The 12,730-nt window shown below is 37.4% G+C and overlaps 1 protein-coding gene across 2 annotated transcripts in view; it reads left to right on the forward strand.

The window, feature by feature from the left end:
• The first annotated feature begins 2,241 nt into the window (after positions 1-2,241).
• mmp17a (matrix metallopeptidase 17a) overlaps positions 2,242-12,730 on the forward strand; it is a 142,599-nt gene continuing 132,110 nt past the window's right edge. The window contains exon 1 of one of the 2 annotated variants that reach the window (XM_028462727.1): positions 2,242-2,626. In XM_028462727.1, the coding sequence (XP_028318528.1) occupies positions 2,495-2,626 (132 nt within the window). In that variant the 5' untranslated portion in view covers positions 2,242-2,494. The remainder of the gene's footprint in view (positions 2,627-12,730) is intronic. The other variant, XM_028462728.1, reaches the window with a different exon arrangement.

The raw sequence follows: 12,730 nt of genomic DNA on the forward strand, positions 1-12,730 counted from the left end.
CTGTTGCTTTAGCGCGCACATTGCCAGGCTGAAATCACCTTGCTTAAGTGCATTTGTTCGTAGTACAGGGGCTCTCTGACATACAATATTTGGTTAGGTGAAGCCAGCTTACGGAGATATATTCCAGATATACTTATCCGGCTTCGTAGTGCAGGCCTATAATGTCTTGCTGCAATGTAGCGATGCTAACCATCACTGCACCACTTTTGTCAAAAGTCAACATCCAAATATACAGTATGTTATGTAGAGGGCCACCTCAGTGTGTTGATGTGTGTTCTTCGCCGCAACTACCAAGTTCAATTACTTGTGCTGTTTTTTAAACTGTACCTGGTGAATAAAAACGCCCAGCGTAAGCCGGAGATTGGCACTAGCAGACCCCCACGACCCTGAAACACAGGAACAAACAGGTCTGAAAATGGATGGATGGATGGAAACCTGGCATTTCTCAGATTTATTACGTGTCGGACTAATCTAGTGTCTACGATTAATTAAATAATGTCACCTTGCCTCATCTTGTGTATTACAAAAAAAAAAAAAAAACTTTTTTGTTGCTCTTTATTCAAATGCCAGTCGCTAGTCAGGATTGCTGGAGGGCAAGAATTATACAGGTGTTAAATATTTATATAGAAAATGGCTTGAATTAGAGATGTGAGGGTCCCTGCAGTAGATGATATTTATAAACCTATTTTGGTGTCACACACAGGTCCTCATTACATGGTTCTATTCTACATGGTTCAACTGTTGAGTGGTGATCTCATGAGGTGAGATGTGAGTCATTAGTTAAACAGAGTTGGTCTCAATGAGCTCAGAACATTAATAGTGCGTGCAGTGCACGCTCAGATGTATGTGTGTATTTGCATTGTAATCTGACATTATTACAGGGGTTAATTTACATTCTATAGCTGACACTGCAAACCATATATTCTGTTAATCAAAGAGGTTTACGGCTTGATTGTGAGTCATGCCTGTCTCTATTCTTTGGCAAAACAATGAAGTATGTTTCTTATAATGGGACAAAAGTGCCTCTTATGGAAGGAACTATTTTAATAAAATTGCTCTTTAAGTCAAGTCATAATGAAGGTCATTCTTACTTGATTTTATGTTGCTTTAAACCAATGAAACTCAAATTCCCCTCTATTATCACTATTATTCAAATGAAGTTCTAAAGACGAAAAATAAAATCGTTTTTCAAAATAAAAGTACAAATAAAACAGGAGTGGATTGGAATATTCAGATATGATTTGCAAGCTTTGGATGTGTAACAAAAAGAATGCATGAAAATAAAGAAAAGATGTATAGATTATCTTTAAAATAAATAAGTGTCAAGGATGTTCAAAAACAGGTTTGTTTTAGCCCATGTGTAAAGGGTGACACAATGGTTATTAAGATAATGATGTGATTTAAGTATAAATGTAGTATCTCTACAGAACTAGTGTAAGATAAACTAGTGTAACATAAACAGCTATATTAACAATATTGATCCCCCCACCCCCATTTTCCATTTCTAAACGAATCTTTTCATGTTAAAAAATAATTGAAATTTAAAAAAAAAAAATCAATTCATCACGATTTTATCATCTATTGGTTCTTTTTGTTCCCATAATAAAAAAAAATAAGAAAAAAGAAAATATGCCTGATATTGTAAACCTCAAAAAACCCTTGACATTCATCATCAACTATTGTAAATCAATCTAGCATGAATTTGTTACACAATTATTTCCTGGCACAAATAGTAATTAGGACTATTTTACCTTGTACATATATATCTTTATTACTTTTTAAATTATTATAATTATTGTTATTAGACTTTTCTTTTCTTTTCCTTTTTTTTGTTCTTTGTTTCAATTTTAATTGTTTTATGTATTTATTTTTGTGGCATCCAGTGTGGACAGCAAAGTAAGAATTCAATTGTACTGGGAAACATATTTCCTCACTGTGCACATGTTAAAAATTTTTTTAATTCAATGTGGATTTTACAAAAATATTTTATAGCACTGAAAATAAGACTATGAGATCTTTTTTTTTTTTTTTTTTTTTGTAATTTCAAAAAGTCTTGGAGCAGAACCAACGGTCTTGATGGGTTTAAAAAAAGAAGAATAAAAAAATAGGGTCACAAAACCTACAATCTTTTTTACAAGATGCTTTTGTTTTGAAAGACCTTGCGGAAGTTCCGTGTGCGATCACTCCCTGTACAAGAAGCCGATGATTGCGCTCGTGACAGCCGCGCGCAGCTGGCAGCGGCTGTCATTGGTGGAAACTCACACGTCTCACGCGGAGGGACGCCAGTGTCTGTGATGGACTCTGAGGCTAAAACCAGAAGAAAGACACTTTGTCTTCAGTCTGCTCTGTGAGGAGAAGTTTTCCCTGTGTTAGTGGAGGGCGGACAAAGTGCTTCCATGGTCTACCCTGTGTCGGTGGGCTGCACGGTGAGCTAGACTCAGTGTGGATGAAGCAGCCCGGGCTCGGTTTGTGAGTCTTTTCCTTGGGAAGCATCATGGTTTTTCCGCTGCTGAGGGATTTTCCTCCTGAGATGCTGCTGTTAATGTTGCTGGTGCACATGCTGTGCCTTGTGCCTTTGAGCCAAGCAGCTCCTTCCCTGAGCACCGAGCAGCTGGACACGGGGGTGGTAAGTTCAGCACGGTTTCCGACCTGCACACTTGGAAGTTTCGACCTGTGGTTTCACCCTGTGCGTGCGTGCGTGCGTGCGTCTGTGGCTCAGCTTCTTCCATTTGGGGTTTCACTTGATTGTCCAGGAAAAGAGGAAGAGGTGTCTTTCAAAATACTTGCTCTGAATTTTAACAGCTCTCTGCAGCTCAATCCAGCAGCAGCAGCAGCAGCCATAGCCCATAAACCCTTTGACTGCATGATGACACACAGTAAGGAAATAAAAATAAGGTGCATTCATTCATTCTGAGCAGGTATGATCTCATTAGAAATAAAAGATGACCTAAGTTATTGAAAGGATTTCTTTTAATCCACCTCTCACCTTTTTTTTTTTTTTTTTTTTTTTTTTTAGATGAGATTTTAAATCCACCAGGCATATTCATATTCTGTCAGTGATGGCTCTTCTGTGTTTGAAAAGAAATGATCCAACAGTGTAGTGGTGCGTCAGGGGATCATTAGACTGAACAGAATGAGTTCACACAGTAAAAAGGCAGCATCACTGATGGAGAGGGTACCACCAGCTGATTCCAGCTCTGCCTGCATGAGAGAAGAAGCCCTTCATCCTTCGCCTCCAGCGCTGATTTATTTTTCATGTGTCCGAAGGCGAAAACACCCCAAAAACTTATTGCGAGGGAATTATTCCCCAATTTTGAGAATGGCAGGGGGTATTTATTGATGTTGTAACACTAACACGTCATTATCAGCAGCATGCATGGCATGTGCTTTAAAGTGCTGGAGACGCCTGCAGACACAAAATATGTAAAGATTCCTGCTGAGTGTAAATTTGAATGTGTAATGCTGTAGTCGAAATAGTTTCACTGAGAAATGATTGTTTTTGGTGCCTTTTTTTAAATTATATAATTTATAATCATGTGATATTGTTAGCTATAGCTCACATTTTAAAAGAATGTAATTGGTTTTTATTTTATTTAAGTATATTTTAGCATCAAATGGAGATCTAGGATCCAATATTATGTCTATATCTTCCTACATGTGGAATGTTTAAGTTGTGGAAGGCTAGAAATCCACAGGTTGATGTTGTTCTCTGGAAAAAATAGTGGATTTTACTGGAAAAACTCTATTTCATTTAGTTGCATTAGGTTTATTTTTGTATTTTAATCATCAGACCCACTACTTCAACTTATACTGTTTTAACAAGTTTAACACCTCTGTAATTCACTGTAGCACTTTAGATCACATTAGTTTTGTCTAACCTTTTAACGTATTTACAATTGTGGCGCCTGCGAGGGCGGATCGTCCTTATGTTGAACAGAAAAAAAATGTTCTGTATTTTTATTATTTTTTTTTTGCACGTTAAAACTATTTTATGATTTTTTTATTTTTTTATTTATTTATTTTTAAAGCCTATGAGTTAAAATTAGAATTAAGGGCCACTGAAGTGAAAAGCCCTCAAATATGTCTGGTTGAAATATGACTATACCATGAAGGCTTGTCTCAAAGTGTGTCCCTGCAACCTACATTCACGTCTTGTTACATAAGTTTGCTGAGACACGACTCGCGTGGAGTAACTTCTTCATCGCGACAATTTGGAAAAGTTATGATGGAAAACAAAACAAGTGAGAAACCTTTATTTTTTTTTGTTTTAATTTAAAATAATAACGATAATAATCACTGATCTCATCCACATCCTCTTCTTCCATTCATCTGTCCACTCCCCCAGCCCGCCTTACCACCATGGGGAGCAGGGCTTTCAGCCGCTCTGCAAAATTTTATTTTTAATTTATTTTTAATTTTTTCATATTGTCCTGTCTTGTACTGTCCTGTTAAGTTCAGAGAGTGTTTAGGAAGTGCAGTCCACATGTTTACGTTTCCATGAAATAGTGACGTTAGTTCAATATGTTTGCTTTATTGTTGTAATCTGTGCTTTAAAATTCATATTTGATATTTATTTAAAGTTTAAATAAATCTTAAATTGTATATTATGAAACAGATTGATTTATTGCTTGTGTTCATTGAAAAATACATGACTAGAGGCCCTTGAAAAAAATACTCACATATTAAATCACGATATTGAGGAAAAATATTGCAATTAGATTAATTTCCAAAATCATTCGGCCCCGCTGTAAAGTGACCTGAAAGGTGCTAATTTTCAAATAAAATGTATTATTATTACATTATCAATAACTGACGTCAAATCAAATAAGCTCTGTACAATTCCAATACTTTTTTGTATAGTATTTATTGTCACATGCCCAATATAACTATAACTAGAGGCACAATTTTTTCCCATATACAAAATAAAAATAGAGCTGTGTTTCAAAATAAGAGAAAATAAATGAAGTAAAAATTGTGCATGTTTTTAACAGTTTTAACTAATTTTACACAAAACAAACATCTTAATAAAGCAGTTTCAGTGACCTACTTTATTTCCCTTTTATTTTCAACTCCAACACTTTTTTGTTCAATGAGTTACGAGCTCTAGTTTGTCCTGCAAAGATTTTAAATTTTAATTTACAAAATTTAATGTGATATACTGTGTACAATGAAATGATATAAATTTACACAACTTACAAAAATGTTTAGTTTAAATCCAAGAACCTCTGAACATGTTGGCAGTGAATGTGTGGCTCGTGGTGGACTGGTTGTACTGGGACACAGCTTAGTTTTGGAGGTCGTGCTTTAGATTTGAGTGAGTATGTTTGTTCAAAACCTGTGTTTGTCTCATTGTCGTTTCACATCAGCACTTTTAATAAGTGCCACAGTTTGTGAACTGACAGAGACCAACTGGTTTAGTTCTACCTGTAGAAGTAGAAACAGAAATGAGTCTGTCCTTTCCTTTCTGAATGAAATGCTTTTTTATTTAACTGACCACTTTTCTTGCTGAGAGTCATTTGTTCCTTATTTTTCATCATTGCTCTGTCTCACTGTCTCTTCCTCAACTTTCTCTGACACTATTGTCTGAATCTTTTCTTTTTCCCGCTTTCCCGTGTGATGCTCTCTGTTTCTGCTCTGAGTCACAATGGCCACATTTACATGAGAGCTTTAATTCCCCTTTAATTTAGAATAAAAATGTAATCCTCTTTAAACTGACCTTGTAAACACCTAATTCCGAATGAAAATGGCCTTTCTGAATTAAACTTGAATCCAAATTAGGTGGCTGGTTTATTCTGATTTAATTCTGAATTAAATGATTCCTTGTTTTTGTTAACACTTAATTCTGCTTTAAGTCGTTCTGCGCATTCACAACTTCTCACGATGACGCGCCGGTGACAACATAGTCCAAGCTGTCAGCCCGGACTGGAGCCGAGACTAAGAGCCTTTAAAGATATAGATATAATGAAAAGGGTGGATAGACGGAAGCATAAACATGCAGGCATTCACACGGACATTAAACGCACACGCGGACATCCGCAAACGAAACAGGCTTCATCAAGGCATGAAGCAACGGACCCACAGAGCTTCACTAATAACGTGCAGATCATTTTTAAAGTTCATTTTTCACTCAACGTCCTGTTGTGGAGGTAGATCAGCTGTTACTAACTGTTGGCTCTGATTGGCTAAAGTATGGTGTTCTATCTCCTCCTCAGCTAACGAAAGTGAAACCGTATCTATGGAATTCCCTACCAAGCCACATTCGCAATTGCACCGACCTCCCATCCTTCAAATCACTTCTAAAAACTCACCTGTTCCACTCAGCCTTTAACGTTTAAACCACCCACTCACTCATTTCTTTTCTCTATGTCGTATTTTCTTTTATCAATGCTCTTGTTTTTATGCTATAAAGTGTCTTTGAGTGTCTCGAAAAGCGCTTTTAAATAAAATGTATTATTATTATTATTATTGTTATGTTTTTATCAAAATAAAAGTGAAAATAGTTCTTATATGGTCTTCTATGTAGTAGCCGAAAAGAAAAGGTTTGTTGTGTGTTTTTCTCCGATAGACGTGATGTCACGTTCGCCACTTGTCCAATCAGAACCCTTCCCAACCCCCAGACCTAAAATGGAAATAATGAAGTAGAATAAATGTGCTTACTATTTCCATGTGAACACGAAGCAGAACACTTAATTCTGAATTATGTAATTCTGAATAATTAATTCCAAATTAAAAAAAACACCATGCAACCCTGGCCAGTGTTTACCGCCGGTAATCTAGAAACCTGATTGGTTGAGCCATATCAGGTGGGAGGGCATAACTTGCATGCAATTGGTTTGAGTGCTTCCTTGTCGGCTAGAATGCTACCGTAAAAAATAGAAATTGAAGCGCTACATTAAGTTTTAATTAAAAATCCCTGTTTGTAGGTCTAGGTCCGCATGAAGTACCCTGTGGGTCTCGACCCGGACTACTTTCCACCATTTGGTGACCACTGCCCCTATAGTTAGACAATAACTGCTCAGAAGGAAAAAAAATTTGTTTTCGGGACAAAATGGCGCAGACCCTGCAGTCACAAAGTTCTGCAGGGAAACGGACACACATGGAAATAGGTTTTAGAATTGAATGTGCTAATTATATATCTTATTCAAAAGGTCAGTTTGGCTACAACTCACTGTGCCCAAGAACAAAGTGTGGTTGTTCAGCCTTGAAAAGAAAAAGAGAATCTTCACCCTGTGAATACTGGAAGCAACGCACTGTTACTTTTTAACTTGTAACCAAACACCTTCTACTTTGATCTTGACTTGAAGCTCTTTATGCATTAGTGCTCAGCTCTCTACTGTGACAAAGGAAAAGGTTAACCTTCAATGACAAATTCTATTTCTTAATGGTTGCTGAACATTGAGAGGAGACAGGATTTCCGTTTGAATTCCAGTTTTTTATTTACTCGTTTTTAAGCTGAAACAGGGAAATGTTGCCCTTGTTTGAAGTAGAATAAGCAGCACCAATGCAGAGGCAAGGTGTTTAGATTAAAGGTATTCAAAAATGATACTAAGCAAAGGCAATGTGATGAAAACCCAGAGCAAATTAACTATATGTTATGCAGAGAAAAGTGCGTAAGATTGTTGCTGATTCTCTGGAAAAGCTCAGTGACTAATATACATATAGTGATCATTCTCCATCTCTTTTTACGATATTGATAAAATCAGGATTTATCGTAATTATCATAAAATCAGATCACATACAGGCCGATAATGTGTGCACCAATGATTTAACAAATGTAACCATGGGTGTAGGGCTGTGCAGTATACCGAATATCGGTCTATATTTTCGTTATGATATTAATTTTCAATAAACCGCCGTACTGGTGTATTTGATTACACAACTTTCGGACTGCTACGCTGTGCAGCGTTACAGACCGGACATTTTTCAACGTTGCACTTCTAAATAGGAAGGTAAACAGTAGCGCTCTGGTGTTAGTTGCGGTGTAAATCATGCATGTAAATGGATAAGAAAGACACAATTGAAAGCTCTGAAGCTGCATGTGAGCGCGTGCGCATGCCTCTGCTACAGGAGAACAACACTCACGGACACGGAGGCAAGGTTAGCTTAGCATGTTGGCAGTAATACACGAAAATAAAGCAAAGGATCGCAATTTCTAATTCCGATAACGCGGAAATAAGTCCTGATTTTTTTTTTTTTTTTTTGGGGGGGGGTGGCCGGTGTACAGCATATCCACGCATGCTAATGAATAGTTGACTTAACTGGAGCACCATAGTTTTGTATGAAGTTAAGATTGACAATGACTTGAGATATTTGCAGGTTTTAGTGACAATATTAAGTAATTTATTTTATATAATTTTAAAAGATGACAATATATTTTTTTTTTTTAAATAACAGCAAAGCATAACAGGTTACATGTATTCTGTTTTTTTTATTTTGCAGAAAGTTGAATTAACTTAACAGTAGCATAACCAACTTAGCATCTGCATTGCTTCACCCCATGGAATTAAATTCAGAGGGTCCAGCTCTTATATGTGGGGTCTCCTAACCCTCTTCCCCTGGTCAGGGGTCTGCAACCTTTACTCTACAAGGAACCATTTAACCTCATCTCACCTGGATTAAAGTCCTCCTGGAGCCAAAAAAATACCTTCTCAAGGAAGACAATACAGTGAATTAAATTCTTTACAGTAAAAATTATATAGAATAATGTTTTATTTGATTTATATTGATCATGTAAATGGAAAATTAATAACAGTTTAAAATAAAATTTTAAAAAATGTCATCAAGAAATAAAACAGTATCTTGCATCTTCAAATTCTTACGCATTTCAGTTTACATGAACACAATGTTATAAAGAAGATTTTTTTTTTAGTTAATGTATTTGAAAGGCTACAAAAGTAACTTGAATTTGATAACACATGATCATGTGGTCAACACATGCTAATTTTGCTCATTTCTTGCCACGCATCATTTCACAACATTTTATAGGCATGAATTAAGGCTGAACAATTTTTTTTCCGATGTTTTTTTTTTTACTTTGAGAACTCTATTTTCGATTTGGATCTCAATTTTTTTTCCTCTCAGCATGAATCGTAGGTCCGTTCAAAGATAAAGCTGCTGCTATAGAGGTATGACTGTGTCCCTTTATTGCTCATCATTTCTGTTAAATGCACAAAAATGTACAAAGAAAAATAAGAGAACTGAAAAATAGGGCCGAGACACCAGCACAAAATTGTCCCTTAAGCTTATAGGTCCCATATCATCCTGTTTTTATATCCATTTGTTCTAAGAACCCCACAAACATAGTATTTGGGGTTTATTTTCCCAAACTCGCATGTTTTCCAGAGTTTTAGCCTCTGAAAAGTCACTTTCTGAGCAACTCTACACAAACAGGCTGATTTGCGTCCTACTTATGAGTGGGCGTGTCTACAGACGGGACACTGAATTCCTCCTCCCCGCACGGTGACGTAGGGCCAGAGGACGGCCCGCCCTCCTCCCACCGACTCCGTAGCTGAGCTCATGCTGCTTTATAAACACGAGACAGAGCGTGGGGGCGGGTCGTTCACCGGTACATACATAGATTGTAGAAAATACATACATAGCACTGCGCGAAGGACGCTGAAATGCTCACCTTTGTGTGCGTGTCTGTTTACATGCCAATCATGGCAGAGAGCTTCCAGAAGGCGCTGGTCAAAAATAAATAAATACTTAATGTCTCTCATGCCTTTTATTTTGAAAGAAACCTTTATTTTGACAAGCATGCTGTGAACTGCATGTTGCACAGGAAAATGTATAGATTTATGATTTAAAAATGATTGTGTGATTTCAACAGCCATTTTTCAAAAAACAAGCTAAATTTGGTTGGTTGAATTCTAAAAAAAAAGTGGGTCACCATTTAATGACCTTGACAAAATGTAGGTCCCAGGGTGAGACCACTTGAGAACCCCTGGTTTAAAGCACAGAAAGGTAGCTTAACATGGGCTCTTAGAGTCTTGAACTGCACTTGACCTTTTCTTTTTGAGTGACAGTGTGGAAATCCATGTCACATTTTTTTTTGCTTAATGTAGAAAATAGTGAAAATTAAAAATCAATTTCAGTAATCAAGAAAAAGTCCGGAGTTAGTGTTGTAAAACCGTCCGTTACTCCAGGGAAAAGGGTGAGTGGGTGGGAATGTTTGCTCACAGCTTTAATGTTTCAGATCAAGTATTGATCATAAAACTATTAAGTTTAATATTTTCTGAAGCAGTTTATCAATAAATTATTGTTTTTTTTTCAGACCCATTTCAACGACTGAAGCAATACAAAATATGTAGTGGTTTTTATTTATTTTTTCTTCTTTTTTTTTTTCCTTTTATCATAGAAAAAGAAGATATACTCATGTTTGATTACAGACAGCAGAGCCGATCTCACCACTATATTCCCAACTGCCGCTCCTGGTTCATCATAAAAGACGGAGTAAGAAGGGCATCAGTGTCGACAGCTTCGATGATTATTAGTTGGCCGGTGACTGATTTCTTTTCACGGGGAAGGCAGAGGACACACTGAGAGCATCATTCTGCTTCACTGGCTGGCTTCTAAAGAACAGATATTATCAGATGATTGCACACATAATTCTCTTTCCACAGGGGATGTATGTCTGTGCATATACATGTGTGGGTGTTCATCTGTGTCTGATTATCGCTAGCTTTCCCAAAGAGGACTCAGAAAAACAAAAACAACCACAAAAAAATATGAATAGATAACCATCCGCTGCTCCCATCGCCTCCTGGGACTCAGTTGAGAATTCAGATTCCTATGCACAGTCTTCTCACCAAGCCTCACTCTGAATTCTTTGCAAACACAAAGAAAGATAAGAAATGTTCGTTTTATAGGTATGCCGTTATCCAGCTTGATATTATCACTGCATACCCCCGATTTGCAATTTCAGTACTTGGGGGAACTGAGTCATAACAACTAAAAGGTAATCTTCTCTGTGTTTTCTGCTCATTTCATTATGTTCCTCACGAGGTTTTTTTTTTCTTGACTAAAATATAAACCTAAGCTTCCCAATGGGAAAATTCCTCTATAGCACACAGGAATGTTTCTTTTTAAAAGTGCGAGCTGACCAGAACTACTGCTGATAAATTACAAGATTTAACATGTGCTCATCTACAAGTGGAATTCCACACCTTTAGAGGTTTCCCAAACCCTCAGGGCCGCTTAAGCTCAGAGCGCACAACTGCAAAACCCTCCGTTTCTTATTTCTTCTTCTTTCTTGCTTTTATTTTGCTGTTTAATTTCCTAAATGAGAACACCATCTGGCAACAACACCTGGCGTCCGCCTTCAGCTGCCATCCCTTCACTTACCAGTTCTTCTTCCTGCTAAAATACTTAATAAACTCATCAAGTACTGAAAGTGCATAAAAGAGCCTTTGATGAAGATTATCTGCCATAACAAAGGCTTTTAAGCATTGTATGAATACTCGTTTTTTTTCCCCCCCAAATTTTCCAAATTCTGTTTCAGGGTTTACCCAGGTCTGTACGCTTTTGTATCAAACAGGCTAAATATAGTAAGGCTGCAACAACAAATCGATAAAATTAATAAAAATCGACTATTAAATGCGTTGGCAACAAATTTCATTATTGATTTGTTGCGTTGTGCTATTTACATTGCGTCACTGAATGTGATGCAGAGCCTTGCGTGTGCCGAGTGTTTTGTGTGTGTGTGTGCAGTGTTTTTGTGTCTGCGCACCACTATGTTTGTGTACGTGTGCAGTGTTTGTGTGTGTAAGCACCACAAGTGTTTGTGTGCATGTGCAGAGTGTTTGTGTGTGTGCGCACCATTATGTTTGTGTGCGTGTGCCGAGTGTTTTGTGTGCACCATGAGTGTTTGTGTGTGTGTGCACCATGAGTGTGTGTGTGCATGTGCAGTGTTTTTGTGTGTGCGCACCACTATGTTTGTGTACGTGTGCAGTGTTTGTGTGTGTAAGCACCACAAGTGTTTGTGTGTGTGCGCACCACAAGTGTTTGTGTGCATGTGCAGTGTGTGCGTGTGTGTGTGTGTGCGCACACCACGAGTGTTATTGTTTGTGTGGGCGCACACCACGAGTGTTATTGTTTGTGTGTGCACAAGTGTTTGTGTGTGCACGTGCCAGTGTTTCTGTGTGACTTGAGTGTGCAAGTGTGCGTGAGAGACACTTTAATCAGTTTGAGCAAGGTTTAAATGTGCTTTATAGATAAACTGTGTAACAGAGTCGAGTACTGTCATTAATGTTTCCTTTGTAAGCTTCAGACAATTTAATCGGGATGGTAATAATCAGCCATACTGTTGGAGCCTCAGCCACCCTATGGTGATGGGCAATATACTACGGAATTGTGTGCTAGGGTCTCAAAACAATATTTGTGAAACCTTTAATTACCGCCAATCAGCCTCACGTTTTGCACGAAACCCCACACAGCTGTGAGATTGTCGATGCTTCTTCTGTGTTGTCACCAGATATAATGATCACCAGTTACACTAATACACCAACAGTGAAATCTTTTTTCTACCAGTTCTTTTTCAGATTTGAATGCAGTCATATTAATCTGAACTGCGTGTTCATCACAACACTTTAAAAACACACTTCAGATAAAGCTTGGTGTTCGTTTTCTTTTTCATATTTGCATTAATTTTCAATCACTGGATAACATGAACATCACATCCATTACATGTAGCACTGGATGATTCATATCGTTGACACATTCATTAAAAAAC

Source organism: Gouania willdenowi, chromosome 12, assembly GCF_900634775.1.
Source record: "Gouania willdenowi chromosome 12, fGouWil2.1, whole genome shotgun sequence".
In the NCBI taxonomy this organism is placed as follows: Eukaryota; Metazoa; Chordata; class Actinopteri; order Blenniiformes; family Gobiesocidae; genus Gouania; species Gouania willdenowi.